Genomic DNA, 23,454 nt, shown 5'->3' on the forward strand with positions numbered 1-23,454 from the left:
GGTCGCGGTATTCGGCGTCGGACGTCGTCCGGTGTCTCACAGTGAGGAAGTTAAACTGTCGCAGTCGCATGAGAACGAAGGACCGCTTATCCGCGAATAAAAGTTTCATTCCCTGGCAAGAAGAAACACGACAGGACATTTCCTGTCTTTTAACAGTCCAAGAACGTACCTCGTGTGTCACTCTTGTCACTCACCTGCAGGATCGCAAGATCACTCCGACAGAATCTGACAGCAACAGGTGAGTAATCCGTCTTTTGAGATACATCTTTTCTGAATTATCCTTTTTTTATACTCTTATCTTCCTTCCTGTTATAAGTGCGTTTATCTTATAATCATATTTTCTTATTTAGTAAAAAATTCAGAATCTTTTTTGCATCTTTAATTTTTAATGTAGGGTAATCAATTTTGAATTTTACTTATGGAGTATTCTACTATTACTTATTCACTACATCACACTTGATGATCGCAAACTAATGAAGGAAAAACTTTATTTCGAATAGTGATACATTACAAGTTCAAGTAAGTCGTGTACATTGATAGGGAATGACGTGATTGTAAAGAAAGTTAAAGAGATACACCAGGATAATGGGTTAAGAAATAAATTTGCTCTTAGCTTGTAGTTATGCTGTTAGTAATTCACTATAGAATTTTAATTGGTAGGAAACAAAAATACACATTTTATATAATAGAAAAAAAAGAGAGTTAAAAAGTTTAATTTTTGGCTGTGATATATATATATATATATATATATATAATTCAATAATCATCTCGTTAAAAAAATGATTGATATGATTTCTTAATTTCTAGGCAAAACAAATGATTTTGGTGTTAGTTTAATCTTAAATATTCTATTGTTCAATCGTAGCTTTTTAAGAATAATAATTTTCAACGAGATGGCGGTTATTTAAAGTGAAGATTACGATTTGAAAATTTAATCGTTTTTTTAACAAAACTGTTTATTATATTATGTCTCAGTTAAAATTAGTACCTTTAATTTCTTTTTTAATCTATTATTTAGTCGTTTAATATATATACTTCGTTTTTTACAATATTACAGTTTCATAATAAATTACTGACATTGAAATTTCATAGTAAATAATTAACAGCTACGAGCTAAAGATAAGTTTATTTTTCGGCCTGTTACTTTGATATGTTTCTTAAATGCCACAATTCCACAGTTCCTTAAATTAACATAAATAGATACAATATTTTATAAAAGGTTTTAGTTGTTTAACAACCAATTTAAAATGGTAAGTGATATTTTATACTTTAATTTGCTTTTTCCTTCCTCTATTTAATTTTTTTTTATATGTATGTGACGTATAAAACATTTCTATCGCGGTTCAGTCTCTGTTTCACTGTTTTTCAGTTATAATTCTTTTTAATTTTTCACAAGTCGATTATACTTTAATTAATTTGCAACATTTTTAGTACAAAGATTATTAAGATAAAAAAGATATTATACTTAAATTTTTTAAAGTGCGGCTTAATGTATTCGATAATAGTATACTTTTTGTTACGAACAGCTATTAATAAGGACTATAAATAATGAACTTATTAATTTTTTAAAGGTTTCAGCTATAAAATACTGTAATTTGTTCATATGATAAGCGATTCTTTCTTTTTTAAACTTGTATTTATAAACGTTTCTTTAAAGTTAGTAGCAACAGGTGAAAACGTTTTAAAACCCAAGCCGAAATTTCTGCATTTCTACTTTCTTTCTCTTTATTAATTATCTCACAAAAATTTCATACTAAAAGGCAGTAATTAATGACACATTTTAAGTATTAGAAGCATTTTCATTCAGTGCTTTTAGTACTAAATAAGTAATTAATTAGCGTCTTTCAGTACTAAATTGGCCAGTATTAAATTTCTGTAAGTGAATTGTTAATTCTGTCCATATATTTCACCATATGTGAAATGATGTTGCATTATTTTTATCTAAAAGGTTTCTCAGATAAAACAAATATAATAAATATATGTATACGAAAAATATGCTTGATTGAAATATCTAGTTAAAAATACTCTAAACTAAAAATTTAGCTATATATATAAACACAGATATAAACAATTAATACTTAATTCTTCAAGAAGCATTATGCTGCAGTAATATTATCCTCGAATTTCGGGTCACCCTATATATATGTAAGTATTTAATAATTTAATAACTTTTAAATTATATGCGCAAGTAAAAATTTGCGTAGGTTACTCGATCATAGTAGACGGCACAAAAGATGATCATCCAAGATACATAGACTTTTTAGATCCATCTTAGTCTGTTTTCTATTCATATTTTTGGTAAATATAAATATTTCAGTCAAATAATTAAATTTGACCGAAAGATAACGCGAAAGCAATGAATAAAAATTGTATAACGTATGAATAAATCCGATCAACACAGTAGCCACATTATCGCATTTGCTGTAATTTTTATGATTCTGAAAGAATCGATCGTTTCTTCCTTTCAACGAATGAAATATATATATTAATAACGTTTTTTGTGCAATGCGCGACACTTTAATGTAGTGCTCTTTGTCGAGAAAATGAACTTTCTAACTGAATGCCAACATCTGAATAACAGAGAGTTTAGGAGCACAGAATCGAACATTGAGTTATACCATTATTGTCATAGGCACGCGACAAAATGAATGATCATTATATCACTGAAGAAAGTCAACTGAACAACACGAGTCTTGTCACGTAACATAACATTGTCTCGAAGAATACTTAGAAGATGAATGCATGGCGCGTATGCATATACTTTATGATTATTAAATTCGATATTACATTCGAGACATCAATTTTCACCGGCGCGCGGCGTAAAGATACATACATGTATTTTAAAGAAATTTAAGTGAGGATATGAGAATAGGGAATTTGCATTAAACACATTGAGAAAAAGTTTTTGATATTTGTAAAATTATAATTGCATAAAACACGTATCAAGAACTCTGTTTCTCTATATAGTTATTACTGCTGTAATATTAGATAGTAGTAACAATTATAGGTAATTTACTTATATTTGATTTATTCTTGGAGAGAGCCGTAAAACTATTTTTATTTTAATAATAACTATGTATAATTTTTTTATAGTTCTATATACCAAAAAGAATATAATTATTCCAAAAAAAAAAAAAATTTTATAGTTACTTCTATTTGGTATAAAGAACTAGAAGTACAATTATTATTAATATTATAGTTGTAATAACTAATGCATTTCTTCTTGCGAATGTTTGCACAATATTGTACATTGAAATAAAAAAGAGTTATCGACAGGTATTGCTTTATTTAAATTTGATATTATTCTTTTTTCTATGCCAGCTTGAGGTGAAACATAATGAAACAGTGATACAACGGTATTGCGACAATAAGACTCAGTAGTCCTTATTATTCATATAATTGTTTCGCTATCATGATAAAAACATTAACTTTTAATAAGACCTCGGAGATATAAGTTGTTCACAAAGTGCTGTCTCTCTATGTACAGCGAAGTCTTTTATCGTGAATAAAACTAATGAATTTTAAAAAGAAAAGAAGTTTATATAAAAACAGTAGCGTACAATGTGAAGTACTTTCTTTTGACGCACAATACACGGCGTATGCAAATTTTAATTTTTGCAAGGAAGAGATAGAGAGAGAGAGAGAGAGAGAGAGAGAGAGAGAGAGAGAGAGAGAGAGAGAGAAGAGACCGAGAAAGAGAAAGAAAAGAAACATTTTTTTTCAATCGCAGGAAAAATGGCTGTAGACTGGCCGGTTATAAAATTGACACTGGAAAAATATATGTCGACAGTGCAAGTGGGAGCAATCTCGATGCGTGCGTTTAATAGGTGCGTCTAGCGAGGAGGAGTAAAATGTAAAAAAGTGAGGCAAAAGAAAAGGGAAATCGTGTCGTTAGATGTCGGTTATTGGATCACAGGATTATTGCCGGACTTGTTTGCTACTCGTAAGTCGCTACTTCCTTTGTTTCGCGTCGTTTATTAACTCGCCTTACGGATTGACACACTATTTTGTGCGAGTGAAATTCGAAATTACTCTAACGGGTCATCACACGAGAAAGAACACGGCTTGCAGCAACAGCATAGAGCAGCAGCAGCAGCAGCTGTTGCTGCTACAATGAAGCATGCATTCTCATAAAGTTCACTGCCGCGTTTAAAGCACGACATTTTACGATATCTGCTTGCAAAGGGGTGCACGCGTCGCGTGCAGATCCAATTAATTAAGAATTTAATTTTTAAATGCGTTAGAAATTAAATCTATTGTTTATGTTTATAGAATTCCAGAAATCAATCGAAAAATAAGACAAGAAGATAAAGAGAAAAATCGAAGTTCTATTTAATTTTTTTATCATATTTATTACTTCTATGTCGTATCTCTTTGCGTCATACTTTCGTAAAGTCGTATTCAAAGAAAAAGACATAGCGATGGCAACTATAAAAGTAATTGACAAACATATAAACTTTTTATAATAATTAAATAGATTGTATAGTTGCGATAACTATAAAATAATCTATTGTATCTATTGTAAATTGATCTATTGTATAAAATAATTATTTATTCAATTGCGTGTATTAATTTATTTTATTATGTACATTTTACATGTAAAAGTTGTATAGTTGTTACCCTTAGAATTGTCATTATTATGGTTCTCTGAGTGCAAAAAATCGTCACACAACGTGTATTTCAGATAGAAATTTTATCTTTCTTCAGAAGTATCTTAAGAAATGTTTTATTCACTGCAACGCTACACGCATGTTTTCTTGCAATACTGCTCGCAGTCTTCTTCGTAGACGATAATGCTGTAAAGCAAATAAGAGGGGAGGGATGCCCTTAAGACAGTCTCGGATATATATAGAGAACACAATATCGCGCGAGAAAGAACAAAGTATACAACAGACGTTATCTCACTTTCGCACCTATTTTCCTTACCGCAAGATTTTACGCTACTTCGCCGTAGTCTTCTTCCGCGTGGTCGCACGCCGCAAATGACTTCATCATCAATTTCGTTTACACTGTCGGTAGCGTCGCATATTTAATTACAACCGTAATTTATGAGCCTTTGACGGGTTTTCGATGAGATATTAAATGCCTCGTGTCGCTTGTTATACTGCAGTGCATTTACTTTCACGTTTCTTTGCATTACGTTAATTGGTGGTTTGTGAGAAGATATAATTCGCAAAGTCTTTATCGAAACGGACAGTCACGTGTATTCGATCAGATTTCTCTCGTTCGTACCTCTCTTAATTTAGACCATGTTTCAAAAATTATTCTAGTACTGAAAATCTGTAGTTTAAGTTACGTACATAGATTTTTAGTACTGCCAGTAATTTTTGGAACATAGTCTAAATTAAGAGAGGTTTTAGCAAAACTATTTTTTCATTACAAACTCATGAGATATAACACAAATAAGAAGGCTAGACTCGATCAAAACGGATGCTGATACCTAATAATATTTTTGCATAAATTTTACAATTTTCAGTTTCAAGTAAACTGCGCGCGATTATTTGTCAGCTTTAAAACACAGTCCTAAATTGGAGTACGTAATAGAACATCAAACAAAGATATAACTAGCAATAAAAATTATATCTCTCTTTATCTTACGTTTGCTTTCTATTTTCTCGTAATAATATTTTTAATAAATGCTAAGATAATTAATTTTCTGCGAAAGAGAGAGTAAGTACCTAGACAATATATTATCATTTATTGCCTCACTTATGGCCATTGCTGATAATTATTGCGTCAGAATTACTTATTATGCAAATAAACATACGATCTCTCATAGATCCAATGCACAGATGACGATGATTAAAATTAGCGGTCACACCCCAGGGACGTTCGGAACACGTGTAAATGCAAATCAATATAACCAGGAAAATTGTTATACTTCTCAAAAGGACGTTATCAAGCGCCATTACTAAAGTTACGCAAAAACTGCAGTATAAACACATTAAGCTCTGAAAGTTTGATATAAATGAAAATCACAGCGAAATTAATGAGCCTTTTCAATCTACTCGATTAATTATCTCGCGCGAGATGAAATCCAAAGGTGTTTTAAAGCGGTCGAAGGGGTTGCAATGAAATTTAATTTTATTATCATCTCTTCACTATCGCTGGTAAAATGAATGTCTTTAAGCGACATTAATCTAATTTCCATGACCGAAGTGGAAACTTATTCTCGCGGTTGCATGACAAGATTGATAATATTATCGTCTCGAATGTAGTTATCATTTCAGAAGAGGCACCCTAGAGTGTAGGTCTGTAGACACTTGTAGTATATCGTAACAGTGCCTCTTGTATCATTGCCATTGTTACGCGTGACGTGTATAACGTAGACGCGTGCATAAAGTAAACATGGGTGGGCGCGCTATCGAAGAAGTAACGAATTTTATCAAAACGGAAGGCGTGAAACCACATGTCGTTTACATATAGAAATACAAAAAGATCAATTATCAATATCATGGTAATATTACTATTTACGATTTCGTGACGAAGCAACTAAATGCACTTAAGCAATGTTATATAACTCGTCATATTTACATTTTCAAAAAATGTTTCTTTCTCTGTAAAAGTGTGATTATTATTTCATTACGAAATCACAAAGTAGATCGCTTACAAAAACTTCGAAAAAAATTAATAGTAGGCGCTTATATTTCGGTCGTCAAGTTGAAATTCAGAGTAAAAGGTTTAGATTCCTTACGTATGCCGTATATACATTGTTATATAAAAAAAAATAAAACAGAGATATCCATTAAAAATATGTTCTGATAAATTTTTTGTTGACTGTATTTTTCATGTCTAATATTAAAAAAATACCGTAGCACATTATTTTTGTAAACAAAGGAACTTATTTTTTTAATAATAATATTTTAATAACAAAGGAGTGGAAAATAAAGCAGACAAAAATAAAACAAATATTTTTATTAAAAATGATGTCCTGATAAATATTTCAATAATAAAAGTTGTACGTGCTATACAGGGTTTTTATCGATGTTTTTGTATTTATAGTGGTCAAAAACAATTAGAATTCATTTATTTGGATTATAAAAAAAATTTTTATTTGTTGAGATTGTGTGGTTTAATTAAGTTTTAGAAAATGTTGGTGATGTAAAGCGTGCTAAAAATTTATCAAAAAATAATGTTTGCGATTAATTAATCCTTCAATGTCAAAATTTATGAGAAACTTTTAATTTACATGTTTATTTAGAATTAAGAAATAATTAATGTATCGATATTTCTATTTGAAAAATAATTGACTCGCATATACACAAATATATGTTTAAAATAAATACTCCAAAGTTTTTGTTGTTCAAAGAAAGATTTCATTTTGCATAAATCATTTATCAATAATATGTTAAAAATAGTGAAATTTATTCTGATATGCTTGCAATCACTGACGTTTAAAGGTACTAATACACATAAAAAATCTCACTTCGTAAAAAACAACATTCTCAAAGCCATGTGCGTCACGCTGTATTTAATGGCACTGGAATTTAATGAAAATGTTTTGCGTTCAGCTTCAGTTTGTAAGAGCTTTGTTTTTAAAATAATCTCATTTATTGTAGTACGGGTCATTAATATTTGAATACTTATCAAAAGAGACGCGATATGAAGAAAAATACTAATTATCGTGGTAATGAAAATAACTATATATATATAATTTACAATTTTATAAAATCTCTAATAATTAATTTCTCAGGCTATTAACCCTTTAACCTAAAAAAAAAACCTAAAAAGTTGCCAGCATATTTGCTTTGAATCATTATTAATAAAGTGAAATGGCAAACTCAGAATATATATGGCACGAATGAGTAAACGAATGTATCCATATTTCGAATTTTATTTTGTGGAATATATATATTGAATCAGGAAAGAGTTGCGTTAATTACCGGATGTGATAGTTATGGAGAAAATAGGGATAGGTATTGCTATATTAAACGGAGAGAGAGAGGGGGGGGAGGGGGAAAAAAGAACTGAGAAGATGAGATATCCCTTGTAGTAGATTGATGTCTCACTGGAATGAGAAAAGAGCGCAGGCTTTCCGTAATCGGATGACTGTACTCTCCTAGACTTCTGCTACCGGAATTTACTTATATACATTCTTTTTCGTGTACATACGCGTAGAAAAATTTTAAGAATTTAGCTGACTTCTTGAATAGATATCATTCTTGTAATTTAAATGGAAAGTAATGAAAGGTAATTCAGACGAGTTGATTTCTATTTGAAATAAAACAAATAAAAATAAATAACAGAACAAAGAAAGTTTTGCTTCAGATTTGAGTATTACATTAAATTTAATCAACGACATCTTTTAAGTTAAAAGATAGAGAATGGCATAATATTTAACTCGTTACAAAATTTACATTTTAACGAACACGTCCTGCATATTTATAAGATAGTTACATAATTTATATCGCATTTTTAAATATATGAAAGCATCTTTGTAACGTAATGGGAACACTTATAAATTCTTTTTCGTAAACATTTGATCCATTATTAAAATATTAAGATGCAATTGAACAAGTAAAATAAAGAGTAAGAAGCGGTATATTGTTTAAAAAAGATGAATTATCTTTGAACACGATTTTATTTCCTGATTTAATAAATATTGATAATTTAAAAAAAAAACCGAAGAAACAAAATTGGAGAAAATTGTGAGATTATATGCATTAGTTTCTTTACTAGATTGTTTTAAATAACTGTGAGCTTCTTTGTCCTCGATAGTCTATACAAAAATAAAATGTCGTTTACACGCTAGCAAAAATATTCCGAGTTTCAATATTTGTTTTATACGCTGCATAGGTCTTTTAACGCAATTTTTGACACACTGCTGTTTTTAACACGCTTATAAGGGCTATCCATTGTAAAAAAACATAAAATGTATATATCGTCATAGAGAGGTATGTAATTAAATCAAACGTTTGAAAAAGAATAAAAAAAGAATATATATTTGAACTTACTATTTTCAACACGACCAAGGCTACGTTTCAAAACTTCCTCTCCGAGGAAGATTTTATCTCTATATGCTATAGTATACGTTACGTGTATTATATATTTCGAGTAAAATTTTCCTTGGAGAGGAAGTTTTGAAACGTAGCCCAAATAAATTAATTAATATTAATATTGTTTATATTTACAAAATTTATTTAAAAATAATTAAAGGAAAATCTCTCGGAAACATAAATATCTAGAATAACAAAGCGAACGAAAAAAGAGTATACAATATAGTAGATTATAAGAAAGGATTTTACTGCACTCCCATTCTTCGAGAAGCATTATTATTATTATTATTATTTTACCTTTTGTTACTGATACTCTGTTGCAAGCATTGCGATAAAAAATATAAAAGTTTTCAACACGTATCGATAACAAAAATTCGACGAGAACCCATGAATGTGTATTACAATGTAAATAAAGTTTGATGTAGAACGCAGTGTAATCTCGAGCTTTATTGAAAGCTAGCTCGGTGAGGAGCATTTCATAAATATTGATCAAGATTGTCAAGATTATTGCATTTCAAAGGTATATTCAAAAAGAACAATTGTTGAAGTATCTAAAAATTTAGCAGATCTAAAAACAACTTTTTTGGGCTATCTCAAAATAATTACATAGAAATTTCATGACAAGCAATGCTGTAAAAAGTTTTGTCACTTTAGCAATAAGTCCTACATAATTATTTTGATGATTTAAAATAATATTTTCAGATTTGTGTGTATCTATTTAAATTTTTCGATATTTCAGCAAAATCATCTTTTCTATGTAAGGAAATTAAGAGAAAATTTAGGAGGACAAGAATAACGACAAAGGACTTTTCTGAGACACTGTTCCATTTGTTCGTTTAAAATACAAAGTGTAATCGAAATACTTACGACTTTTTGAGCGAATCGTTAATGATTGATGTCAGTTTAGCGACAGTGTTCTCAATAGACCATGAAAAATCCAATATTTCGAAGAGTTCGTCGCATTCATACGATTGAGCTGACAATATTCAATGATCTCGTTGCAAATCAGCCCGTATGTGAATTTGAAGCTAGTCTATTGTGCAGATGTCACCTCATCAGAATTTTTAAAGAGACGTCATGTCACGATATGAACTCTGCCTACACAAATTGATGGAAAAAATCGTGAGTCAGAAAGATTTATGAAAACGAGATAGAACATATAGAAAATTTAATTGTCGAGCTGAATTTTTGTAATCTATTATGAGGATCTCTCATGTCATTTTAACCAATATTTAAAGGTTGACGAATAAAATAGGCCGACTTTTCGGCCTAAAAATATAGTAAATAATAATGTAATAATGATTAATTAATTGGAACAAGTGACACTATATAATCATATACTTAAATATTTAAACACCGTCTATCGGCAAAACCGAACGAACTTATGCATTTAATATACGTACGGCAACTACGAAATGGATATAAAATCTTCACTAACTTTCGTTCATTTATTAATTAGAAGTTAGCAACATCGTAGGCGAGATGAGTCGAGTTGCGCGGAAACATTTATTACCCTTCTTTTCCATTAGGGAAAAAACGGACATCATTTTTTCCCTAATGGAATCGCTATTTTAATTTTATGTACTTTAATTCGATTCTACGGTCAACCAGAATTAAACATTGCAGACTGTGCGTGGGTTCTGCAATTTTTATCTGCTTAATTAAGATCATTTAATCATGCATATACAAATTTAACATATACGTTTGGTATTTCATATACGTTTTGGTATAAACAATGAAATATTTCACATTTTATCTCGGGGATCGAAAAGGTATATCAATAAATGTTGCGTCTAAATGCGTCGTAACAGAAATGATTTACGTTACTTACTCAACATCTAAGAACTTTCTATGGACCCTCATAATTTTTTCTGCCTCCATTTGGCCTCGCCCTCTTGATCCTTTCAAATCTCTCGCGTCTGCGAAAAGTAAGCGTGACCAAGTGGGATAAAGAAGGATTCGTAATCCGTCGGATTTCACTATCAAATATTGGACGAATCGAGTCCGTAGAGGATTTCGGCTTTGGCGTAACGATGTCGCGACATTCAGTCACACCAGACCGTACACTCTTTTTTGACTCCATTATAGCTGTTAAATATTTACTGTATTGGTCATATATATATTGGCGTCGTACACTCATAATGCAGCATTGATTTTACTTTTAAATTGATGAAAACGCATATTTTTACTGATAACGCAATATTTAGTTCTGTTACTAATACAAAATTAATACAAGTTTTTTATATTTTAGTAAAATGTTTTAATAAATCCGTTTTCCCAAAATTTTTGTACAAATTGGAACATTTTTCAAAATTATAACAAGAAAGTCTATATCGTTTGTTCGAATTTTTCTTATATGTAAATTTTGAAAATATTATAAAATTTCTCATTTTATAATTTCTGAAAAGAAAACATTAAATTTTTCAAATTAAAAAAAATTTCATCAGGAATTACAAAGTAAGAAATTTTTAAATATTTTATTAAAATTTACTTATGTAATACATATTCATGTATAAATTCCTAGAATTTATATATGAATATGTATTACATCATAAAAGGATATAGATTTTTTTGGTATTGGTTCTGAAAAGTAATACTTTTGAAAAGTATTCCACTTTGTGTAACAAATTTGAAAAATTTTCTAAAAAAAAAAAAGTTATAAAATTATTCAAAAATGATAAAAACTCTGAAATTTACAAAAAACATTTTAAAAGATTATATGAAAAATCCTGAGAAAAATTTTCACTATAGATCACAATTTTATTTTATGCATTGCGATAAAATGTCATCGCAAAAAGGAATTAAAAAATAAAAGTATCTATGGTTTTCTTCTCTAAATTTAATGTAGGATCTAGACCAATGGCAGTGTAAATATGTTTGCAAAAAAATAGAGTACACTCTAGGACTGTTGGAATCTATGTCGTAAAATTGGCGGGACACATCTACGAATAGAAGCTACTGCAATGACATTTATCCCACGCCAGTCGTAAATAACTCTTCATTTTATTTTTACATGGTAGAATTCCATTTGCGTGCATCTGCGCTTTGAAGGATCTATAAAATCTTCCGCAGTATTACATTAACGGACTTTTATATTCAGTGATAAATTCCGAGATAGATGTTAAGATTCCTAAAAATATTGTAGGAGTACTTCTTATAATTATAAACCAGATGTTTATCGCATTATTATAAAAAATACTGTTATTTTATGATCGCTTTGAATTGTTTAGTTTAATTATACATTATGTTATTATATATACATATAGGTCATATTTATACCTCACTTTCATCGATAAATGCACGCATAATTTACGTTGCATATACTATAGAATCTTAGAAATAAATACGTGCATTATCGATAAAAATACGTGCATTTATCGATAAAAATAAAGTGAATACAGCAGGGATGACAAGTAAAGTGTTATTTGTTATGTTGTTATAGTTACTGTTACTTTTTTTATAATAACGATTTGGTAATAACATTATAATCTTTTTATAATAGCAATAATAACGACAGGGTTCGAACAGTCACTTCTGAAAGTAACTTGTTACTATTATGTGCTTTTTATTGAAAAAAGTGACTCGTTATTTCACTCGTTGGATACGAATAAAAAAGTAATATATTAGTAACGACGTTATTTTTATTCGTTGCGTAACAAGTAAAGTAACGAGTTACTTTTTTAAAATGAAAAACGAGTAATGTTAACGAATTACCTACTTTAAAAAATGGCTGTTCAAATTCAGACGTTATTGTTATCGTCGTAAAAAATTATAACGTTATTACCAAATCGTTATTTTAAAAAAGTAATTACGATAATAATAACGGTATAAGTAACGTGTTATTTGCCATCTCTGCATTATAACGTTATACTTAAAAATAAATGTAGCGCACTTCAACAATTTTTAAGATTATATTATATTATTGTAGAATTGCAGCGGTTTAAATGTATAAGTGAGCAGAAGTTAAGCTAATTTATCTTAGCAATTTTGACAAAAGTAAATTTAAAAACTCAATCTAGAACTACGTGAAAGTTTATATAACATTATTATATAGTAGGATGAAATTCTGTCCCTGTATCCAATAGTTCGTTATACGTAGATTACAATTTCACATGACCTTTATGCTTTCAGATTCAACCAGGCATCATGAAGACAACAACAAGTTTAATTACTATGCGAATTATTATGTTCTATCTGTTGAGCGTTGTTGGACGATCAGCAGTGGCAATAGAAGAAGCATCTTCCTCGTCTTTACACATTCAACGATTGCATCCGTTATTAAACAACATGGAATATAATGAACTACCTATGAAAAAGGCATACATTGCCGAATACAAGAGACTACCCCTTTATACCTTCGGCATTGGAAAGCGATGGATTGACAATAATGTAGATAAAGTGAGTTCTAAATGAAATGAAATGTCCTCTTTTTTATTTAAAAATGAATGAATTTTTCTGAACAAAAAATTTAATTACAGAAATGTCATAAGTCCAGCAAATATCCGAATAAATAGTGCAATTACAAAAATTTATTATGAAATTTTTGTAATTAACAAACATGAACTTTTATTATGTTACTTGTACTTATACGATACAATACTATCAAAAGTATTATAAGAAAAGTAACATATATATAAAATTCGATATATTTTAATTAAGGTCAAAATTAATGTTTTTTCAATGTAATTTTTCACGTTTTGAATTTTAAACATATTGACTCGGACTTTAATAACATAAATTAACATATCAATACTTTGTTGTACAAGTTGCAATAATTAATTAACATATACTAACTAATTTAAATAAGAAACTAAATAATGGGTGTTTTTATTTTTCTCTCTGTGATAATATTTCATAATTGTATCTTTACGTGTTGAAACTTTATACATAGCGAACCCGGCAATTCTCGTTCGGTATTGGCAAGCGTCTCCGAAACTACGATTTCGGTATAGGAAAGCGCAACAATGAATATCATCCCTTGAGTTTGGACTATTTCCTGGTTGATAACATGGGGGGATATCAATCCCACGAGGACAATTCGAATGATTTTATAGAAGACAAACGTGGTAACCATCAATTCGGCTTTGGAATCGGAAAACGAGTTTGGAAATTGGCGACTGGAGAAACGGCTGTATCCGGAAGAAGACTAAACGATGCTATAGTCCCGAAATACTGGTTCAGTACTTTGGCTAAAGAACTAGATGAGGACGAGAATTTGAATCAGTAAAGCGTTCTCGTCGAGGAGCACGAATTATTATCTTCCTCATTCGCTTTAATTCCTAAATAATTTTGAAAGAAATATCTGGTTTATTTGTTTTTGAAAATATTTTCATAAAATGCAATAGCAGATAGATAATTGAAAAAACTGTATGATTTATTAATTTTTTAACGTTTCGAATTTTAGATGTATCGGATCGAATTTTAATAAACAAATTACAATTGTAAAATTAACGTGTTGACACTCTATATGTTGTACAAATTATAATAATTAATTAACATACTCTAACTGATAAGATTTACTGATAAACAATAAATTAAATAATGAGTGTTTCTATTTTTTAATAAATAATAAACTCGAGCTTATCGAGTTAAATTCATTAAAATCACATATCACCGCGTAAGATATAAAGCACTTTCACAAATTGAGGTAAACATTCTGTATCTAACAAAAAATAAGTTCAAAAGCAATTGTATAAAAATAATATTTATTTTTATAACAATTTTAACCTTTTGTTAATTCTCCCTTGGATTTTATTACCACTTTTTCTAAGAAAATGCAATAAATTGAGGGTGCTTTATACTTATCGAAAAGTTGTAGATAACACGTTTCTTGTCTCATATGTCAATACCACGTTGTACGATTTATCGAGTGTCAAGAGCAGAATGAATTGTCCATGGAAGTTAAGATTGACAATAAAATGTCAAGATTTCTTTTTTTCTAAAAGCTGTTATAAAATTCGTGCGCCATCGACAACTCCTTCTTCACTTGTAAATGTTTAAAACAAAAAAAATTACGCAGGTACCTTAATGAGAAAATACATTTGACGTAGAAAGATTCTCTGAATGTTTCTTTTAAGCAAATAAGCTGTTCAATTTCTTCATTTTCTTATATTTCTGTAATACTTTTTAATTAATAATTCAAATATTTGTTCAGTAAAAGAGGAACCGAACTCAAATGAAGAGAAGAAACATCATTTCTGTCAACATATAAGTCTGTTTGTATGTTATTTACGTATCTCGATATTTTTAACGCTTCTGTTGATTTAAAATAAAGTTTTTTTACAAATAATTTGTTAACATTGTACAATCATAGAATTATACTACTATTGATTAAAGCGAATTATTAAGTTAATTGTATTTTTGTATTATAATGAATTACATTGTAATTTAGTCAACAATTAAAATAATTAAATGCAATTTACTGTACGATAGATAGAAATAATATTTCAATGTTCTAAAAAGTTATAAGCCATCTTAATCGCGGCAGTATTATACTTATCTTTGTTGTTCAACGATTATATTTCTAATTGTTATAGAAAAAAGTAAAACTTGCAATTGTACCAATGTCCTCAATGTCATAATAAATCTTGTAATTTTTTCCGTCATATATATGTGACATATGTGAATACTTTTAACATCATTTTAATTGTCAATTAAATGAGAATTTTATTAGCAATAAATCCTATTATTGTTTTCACGTGTGATGTAATAACAAAAATTTATTCTATCAAGCATACCGTTATAATCATATGCAAATAAATGAATGCAAATATATTAATATATTTAACCATTTGGGAAAATTTAACTTCCCATGTGTTTTGTGCTTAGAATAAATATTTGTTAATACTGATCAAAAATATTTAAAATTTATTTTAAAAATAATATTTTAATTTCTGTGCAGCAGTTTAAATTTTGGCTTATGTATTTGTAAATAAACATATTTATGGTACAATGGTTTTTTAATTAATAACGATATTTATACATTGCATACTTCTTGGTCATTTAAATTGTAAGTGACCAAGTATGCAATGTATAACAAATATCATTATTAATTACATATTTTTTAAAAATATAAATTAATAATTGACCATTATATAGTTAAAGACTTTAATTTCAACGAATCACTAGATTCATGGCGATTTAATCGTGACAATTACCACAAGTCCACGCCAGACTATCATGAATCAGACACGCCCCCAATTGACTTTGATCATAGCGGAGTAGCTTTCAGTTATTGAAATTTCCAACCGTGTTCAACTTCTTCTCGCGTTATTTTCGGAATTTGTTGCAAATCATTAATAGCGAGTATTTAAATTCATTGTACTATTTGATATCTCTCTATTTTCGTGTAAGTGAAAATTAATTTAAGAGTAGCACATTCGTGGTATCTCCTTTCAATCGACTGACTGTTTAAAACGTTCATGTAACATGCTTGTCCTTACCGCGCTTCATCGCAAAATCGTATTGTGCGTTATCTTGATATCAAGATGTTCGGCCTTGTTTTTCGGTCAAAAATACTGGCTTCCGGATCTAGAGTGGCGAACTGCGAGCAATTGGGCGAACAATCGTGTTCCAGAGATCGACAGTCATGTGATCTTTCCTCAGCAGACTCGACACGCGGTTGGCATCTCCGGAATGAACAATCTTAGGCTATCTGGAATTGATTTGCCGTGGCAGGGATCATTGGTACTGCCTAGAGATGGTAAATTGCAGGTAAGGTCAAGTTATAGACTTGAGAAAATATACAAGGCTGTACATTTGACCGTCCTTTTTTCTTTTTGAGTTTAACGTATTCGCGGAAGGAAGAAAGTATTACTAATTTACAAAGTGTGTATCGTAACTGTTTCGATAATACACTTACGATAATTACGATATTAAAGTTTTAATGTTGACATGTTGTTAGCTGTTTAACTAATTATTCAAAAAATTTAGCTTATCAGAATATTTATTAGCAATAAACATCATAAAATATTGAAATTCTGCAAACTCGAAACTGTATTACCTTTATTAATTATTTGAAGTTTTATAATTTTTTGTATTCTTTTTTTTTGTATATACTTTAATAATACTAAAATTTTAATGTAATAGTAATACCGTAACGCAATATCAAACTCTTAAATAATAATTAATTGAACCAGATAAATTCTAAGGTAAATACACTTTTATACTGTATTTTATTTCATCTCTTATAATTTTTAATTGTTAATTGTTAAATATATGCTACATCACAGATGAAATTCTTTCTCTCCTTCGCGAATGAATGAATTATATTTATATTTACATACAATTTTTTTGTTGGTAAATTGGCCCGTTTATTTTTAACTTTTTGTATTGCAAGAATCGAGCTTTCATTTTTTTTTTAGAATATATTTATAATTTAATAATAAACTTGAATTAATATTTTATTAACTTATTTTTAATATTTTATAAATAATAGATTTAATTTAATAATGAAAACTCTGTACGTGTGTGTAAGCTAAGCAATTCGCGGACGGACGCAAAAGTTAGTAGATGGTCAAAGGAGGGTAGTATCTTTTGGGCTGATCCCTCAAATTGGAACGGTAGTTCAATAGCGGCGCCGCATCTCGAGCGCGTTCCCTGCAGCTATGACAACATTGTCTTGCCGAGTGAGAATCGTACTTTGAGTATCCTCCTACCTGTAAGAGAGGTAGGAGTGAAGTCAATTCGGCTATCAAACGAGAGACAGCCGTTTACCGAATGGGAATGGCAAAACTTCCAAGATCGTAGAGAATTTTCCAGAGGAAGGTTCACCGTAAAGTAAGCTCGAACATAACGTTTGCTGCGCTCTCGTAAATGCAATTCCATATGGTAAATCATTTTATGAAAAAAAATATGTTTTTAGGTACAGTGACTTGGTATGGCGACCTGTAAGTACGCTCGACTGTAAGAAAGTTTTCTGCCAGGGAAACACTCAGGATGATTATCTTGAGGAGATCTGTGCCATTCAAAGGCCAAGGTGTGGGTTTATGGGCTGCGAATATCCTCTTACGGTGAAACTCTTTAACACTAGAAATACCAATGTTTTTATACTGCACTAAAAGCAAATAAATTATTGCATACATGAAAATAATTAATATGACATAAAGATTATGTGTTTCGCGGGTTTCCTCCGTGTCCAGATCCATTCTTGAGATGCCATCTGCAATGCGGCATCTCAAGAATGAATCTGGACACGGAGGAAACCCGCGAAACGCATAACCTTTATACGCAGAAAGCACCCGTGGAAGCCTCAAGAATGTAATTAATATGACATAATATATATGAAAATTATATATATGTATATGAAAATATAAAGAAAGTAACGAAAAATACTCATTAGTATACAGACTTTATTGTGATACAACTGTAACTTTTTTTGCTAAAGAGGTAATCGCTCGATATTTCTGATGTTAAAATTTTAATTGATTTATTATATATTTCCATTATTACTTGAGTAGTGTAATTTATTTTGTGTTTTAGGTAGAAGGTCACTGTTGCCCGTACTGTGGCGGACGCGTGTCAATATCGCAGCAGATTTCCTTAACCACAGTACAAACCGTGGCGGACGAAGCTTTAGAAGGATACACGGAGAAGGTTGCATGGCACACCAGATGCACTTGGAATGGAGGTGTAGAAATTCTCTTAAAAGAAAAAGGGGACTATTCCAGCATTACGATAGAGGAAGCCGTGGAGAATCTGCGAGAAATGCTGCAAAGTCAGTACATATAGTTATTCAGTTTTCTTTTCAATTTCTAACAAATTTTTGAACAATATTATAAACCGAAAAATTGATTCGTTTGTATTATAAGCAAACAAATCAATTAGATGATTACAATTTTTCAATAATTTCAAAAGCAATTTTATCGCGTAAATAATATCATGCAGTTACAAGCGCACAAGCAAAGCGGAGATATGAAAAAACGATAAAATCTTTTATTTATCTCGTTTTTATTGTACACAATACCAATATCGATTACATAATCGTTAACGCCTACAATTATCGATTCTTGGTTTTTAATCCAGTTTTATTATTGGAATGCATTGAACATTGTCAAGCAATATCCTGCTTTTATTCATTCGTTTATTAAAATATAATTTATTTATTATAAAAAATTTAGTTATATAAATAAATATGTACACACAATCATATATATTTTTTAAATTATTTCCATATAAATTTAAATATTGTTTTGATTTTTCAAACGCATTTTAGAAAATATTTAAAAAATGTACACACACACACACACACACACACACACACATTACAAATAAATATTTTCTAAAAATTTTGTCTAACGTTATTTAATTACTTTAATTTTAATCAAAGAATTCTTAGTAAATAGAGATAGAAAAACGTAATTAACTGCTACTGAGGAAATAAGTTCTTTATTTTTTCTTGAAAGGGACAATAAAATTGATTGACAAGATCTTTTCTCTATAGGAATGCTATTTTTTCATCTACTTCTTTATTAGACACAGGAATCAACGTGACAAATGCGGAGACGGCGGGTGCAGCAATGAAAGATACTCGATTGGCCGTTACGCTTGGACCGCTTTTCGGGATTCCTCTCGTCGTAATCACTCTTCTTTTGTTGGCCTTTCTGTATTTTGGTTATTCTTTAGAGCAGTAAGTAGATATCATCATTCCGTCTTCATCTTTGCGCTGCTTTGCCATGAATCGCTATGAAAAGTATTGATCCGACAGGATTGCAAGCTTGCATTAGATTAAATTTAATCTAACTGATATTCTCTCTAAAATTTCTTTTGAGACTCTCTGGAATACTTTTAGAATAGAAATGGAACAAAATAGGAATTCATTTCGTAAATCTTTTTGGACTTTGTTATTTAGGGTAAAGCTATGAAAAACATTTGTCATAAAAAATTTTTCACAATGTAATTGAAAACAATTTTCTCATCCACTGGATCTGTGAATATTAGTTAGGGTTAATACAGTTAACGCGTCAGTTATTATGTGCCGCCATACGGCGACACGCTCGACTACGAATGTTCATAGAGCCGCACCAACGTTCAGCGCGAGTATTAATTGTATTCGAGATTTACATACATACGGTCGAATGAAGTAACAGCTGCACTGTGTTCAGCATTCTCAACCTGCTCGTAATTTCGAGTGATTTATGTTAAATTTCAACAGAATTAAAGATCTTTTTCTATGCACAAAACCGTGAAGAAAGTTTTTAGAAGAATAAAGTACTTTCGCTCCTATCGGACAGAAGTACTGAAGGAGGGATTTGCGAGTCAACTCATTTATATTACTGGCTGCATCAATATTATTATTAAAATCAGATATTGAAAAAGGAAATTTTCTTGGATCTCAGAATGGCTTGATACGTACGTGCGCATCAGTTTACCTTCGACATTCGTGCAAATACTACTCGACGCATGGTTACCGAAGTAATAATAACTGTGGAAACGTGATAAGAAAAATGAATAAAAAATAATGTTCAATATTGTCGAGTGCGTAACTATGTGTATGCTCGGTGATCGACAATGACACGTAATCATGATAAGTTGGATTGAAAATCTGCAGCCGCATCTTACTGATTTGACGAGTCTCTCGTCGACAATTTTTTTTTGCAAATCCATATAGAGAGAATGGAAAAAGCAATTACATGGATCACCAGCCTACATATACACGCAGATACACGTGCTCATTCTATTTCCATTTATCCGATGACGCTAGAGAGTATTATATTGGTATTAATTCCTATCGAGAATACTTGAGCGTTACGTACACTGTTAGAAATGTAACCACGAGCTTCCTTTACATGCTCGTGGTTGTGAACGAAATTAAAAGTAATGAATGATTCAACTGAAAATTAAGTTACAGTAGTTCCTTAAATGTAAAGAACGTGTACATTAAATTTATGAGATTTAATGTACTTTTCATAAAAAATTTTTGTGAAAAGTACATTAAAATTCATAAATTTTCATGAAAAATACATTAAATTTCATGTACATGTACACGAATGTACTTTTCAGTTACAAATACATTAAATTTAATGTAATGTCATGAAATTAATTCTAATTGTGTAACTTAAAAGTACATTAAATTTTAAGAAATTTTTAACAATGTACGCAAAAGTACGCATAAATAATCACAAAGAGTACGCAAAAAAATCTTTTTGATATTTTTGCATTTAAACAATTCATCAATAGTTTAATTACTTATGGAAGGAAGTATATGATTAGATAACGATGAATCGTTACTTCTTTATACTTTATGTATATCGCTTATGCAAATTTGAGCCGACTGAAAATCATATCGCACATTTTAATAACAAATTTTTTAACAAATCTATATTCTATGTAAATCTCAAAAAGCGAGGGTAACCATTATTATATTTTATAGGATAACTGTATATTATATTTGGCGGATCTTAAAGTGGCTTGCGTAATGCAAGCACGACGCTAGAAAAAGTGAAACAGGGAGACGATGGGTGATAAAGATAGAAAAATTGCTTCCAACTCCATCAGTGACAAATTTGTAGCTGACAAAATTCTGACGCAGCTTATATTAAATCCACGGAGAAATAGAAAATGTCGAACTCTTCAAGATTTTCTCATTTTCCAAGCATTTATTCTATACGATGAAAGAACGAGAGAGGAAGAGAGTTTATTACCGTTTTAGAAGACGAGCTTTTAAGAACGACACAAAAAAATAAATCACAAAAAACATAAGAAAAATAAATATAAATAAGAAAGAAGTGGAACAGCAAACAAAATTAATAATATAAAGTCACAAAAAATAAGACATGTAAAGAAAAGAAAATATAGAGATAACATTAAAAATTGTGGTAAGAAAAAAAGAAAGGAAAAGAAAGAAAGAGGAGGATGTGAGTTGCGAATTTGACAGTGGAAGGGAAAGGGATGCTGTTGGAACGACGGACAATGGGTGTAAAATTGAGTTAATTCGCAAAGTAGGACAGAATAACGATAGTTTAGCAACTCCAGTGCACTTACTCCCGTTCTTTCATTTTACGTTTTCCGGCGCTAATTTCTTCATCGTCGTTTCGCGACTTGCTACGAACCGTCCTGCGCGCCTCGCTCCTTGTCTAGCATTTAATTAGCTCGACGGGCCTACCAGTCGATTTATTATTGCTCTCAGCAGGCCTCAAATTAAATGGAATTGGCTGCTGTATAATTTTCTCGGCTTGCCAAATACATCCTGTTTAATGCCGAAATTTTTCAGATCGAAACTTCCACTTCATTTGCGCTATAACGATATGGTTTTTATATCTAACAATAAGAAAGACGTCTCCTCAAAATATTGCAAGACATTGCATGCATAACTTAATCTCGTTTACTTCATTTTCAGTTTTTTTTTGTTCTGCTTTAAACTATTTTTTATTTGATATGTTAACGATTATTATTGATTTCAGATGTACAAGAAGTATTTTAGTGCGCGTCGTACTTTAGATATTTATCAATTTTGTTGAGACGAAATCTAATTTTTGCAGAATTCTCTCTGGATGTATGGAAGCTGTCTCATCCGTTCGAGATGGAATTCGGGCGGACAAGCAGAAGCACGGTTTCGCCCGTTTTGAGAATATTCCTGAGGGCAACGTTCAGATTGGCAACGTTCCTGGAACGAGCGGCCGAGAGGCTGACGATAACGTCGGGGGGATAAAGCAAATCGCGGTTGGCAGATTCGAAAATCCTTTATACAGATCTAAGAGAGACAAGGCGAAAGAAGATAAAATTCTCGATATAGATGCGCCTCTCAGTCTCACTGCTCTAAAACGAAAAATAGAAGATCAATTAGAAAATGAGGAGATGGATACTGAGGAATAAGAGTAACAAAAATAAAAATCTACGTTTTCATTTATATATTTAATATATGTTATATTGCGATTAAATTTTATGATCCTAATCAGGCAATGGAAGAATTATTATTTCATTATTTTAGCAGTTACTTTTTATAATAACAATTTGAAATGATGTTGCAATTTTTTATGACTATAATGATAACTAACTAAACGCTGAAATTGCGCTAAGGTTGGGAAAGTCACTTTAAAAGGTAACTTCTATCATTGCGTTTATTTACTGAAAAAAGTAATTTATAACAAATAACGAATAATGTTTCCTCGTTATAAGTAACTAACAAATAACGAGTTACAAATACTGAATTAATTTTTTTAGTAACGAGTGATTTTTCCAACTCGTTACAACAGAAATAAAGTAATTTTTCAATTGCTTATATTATTGTCTTACAGTCTCTACGGTGATTTGCCAATTCGCATACTGCTTATGTTTTACTACTTAGTTTTTTGTACGCCATGGCCTAAAGCTTATTATATAACTCATAAGGCATAAGAAAATGAACCAATCAGAATCCTTCATTTCATACTCTGATTGATTGAGTCTCTTACAGATATCTTGTACGTTATGCATTCATTCATGCAGATATGCAAATTTGTTTGGATATACTTTTAAATAT

General features: G+C 30.3%; 2 protein-coding genes across 2 annotated transcripts; both read left to right on the forward strand.

Moving 5' to 3' along the window:
- On the forward strand, positions 1 to 14,239 carry Apime-ASTA (allatostatin A). Its single transcript, XM_018513533.1, has 3 exons — positions 1 to 238; positions 13,128 to 13,394; positions 13,888 to 14,239. Exons 2-3 carry the CDS (start codon positions 13,143 to 13,145, stop codon positions 14,221 to 14,223), a joined length of 588 nt encoding a protein of 195 aa, XP_018369035.1. The 5' UTR covers positions 1 to 238; positions 13,128 to 13,142; the 3' UTR covers positions 14,224 to 14,239.
- A 2,185-nt stretch (positions 14,240 to 16,424) lies between these two features.
- LOC108765043 (uncharacterized) lies at positions 16,425 to 22,808 on the forward strand. The gene is made up of 6 exons (XM_018513535.1): positions 16,425 to 16,709; positions 17,473 to 17,774; positions 17,860 to 18,007; positions 18,477 to 18,711; positions 19,470 to 19,623; positions 22,475 to 22,808. The coding sequence occupies exons 1-6, from the start codon at positions 16,425 to 16,427 to the stop codon at positions 22,806 to 22,808; spliced, it is 1,458 nt and encodes a 485-aa protein (XP_018369037.1).
- The last annotated feature ends 646 nt before the right edge of the window (positions 22,809 to 23,454 follow it).

Source organism: Trachymyrmex cornetzi, unplaced genomic scaffold, assembly GCF_001594075.2.
Source record: "Trachymyrmex cornetzi isolate Tcor2-1 unplaced genomic scaffold, Tcor1.1 scaffold47, whole genome shotgun sequence".
NCBI classification, from domain to species: Eukaryota; Metazoa; Arthropoda; class Insecta; order Hymenoptera; family Formicidae; genus Trachymyrmex; species Trachymyrmex cornetzi.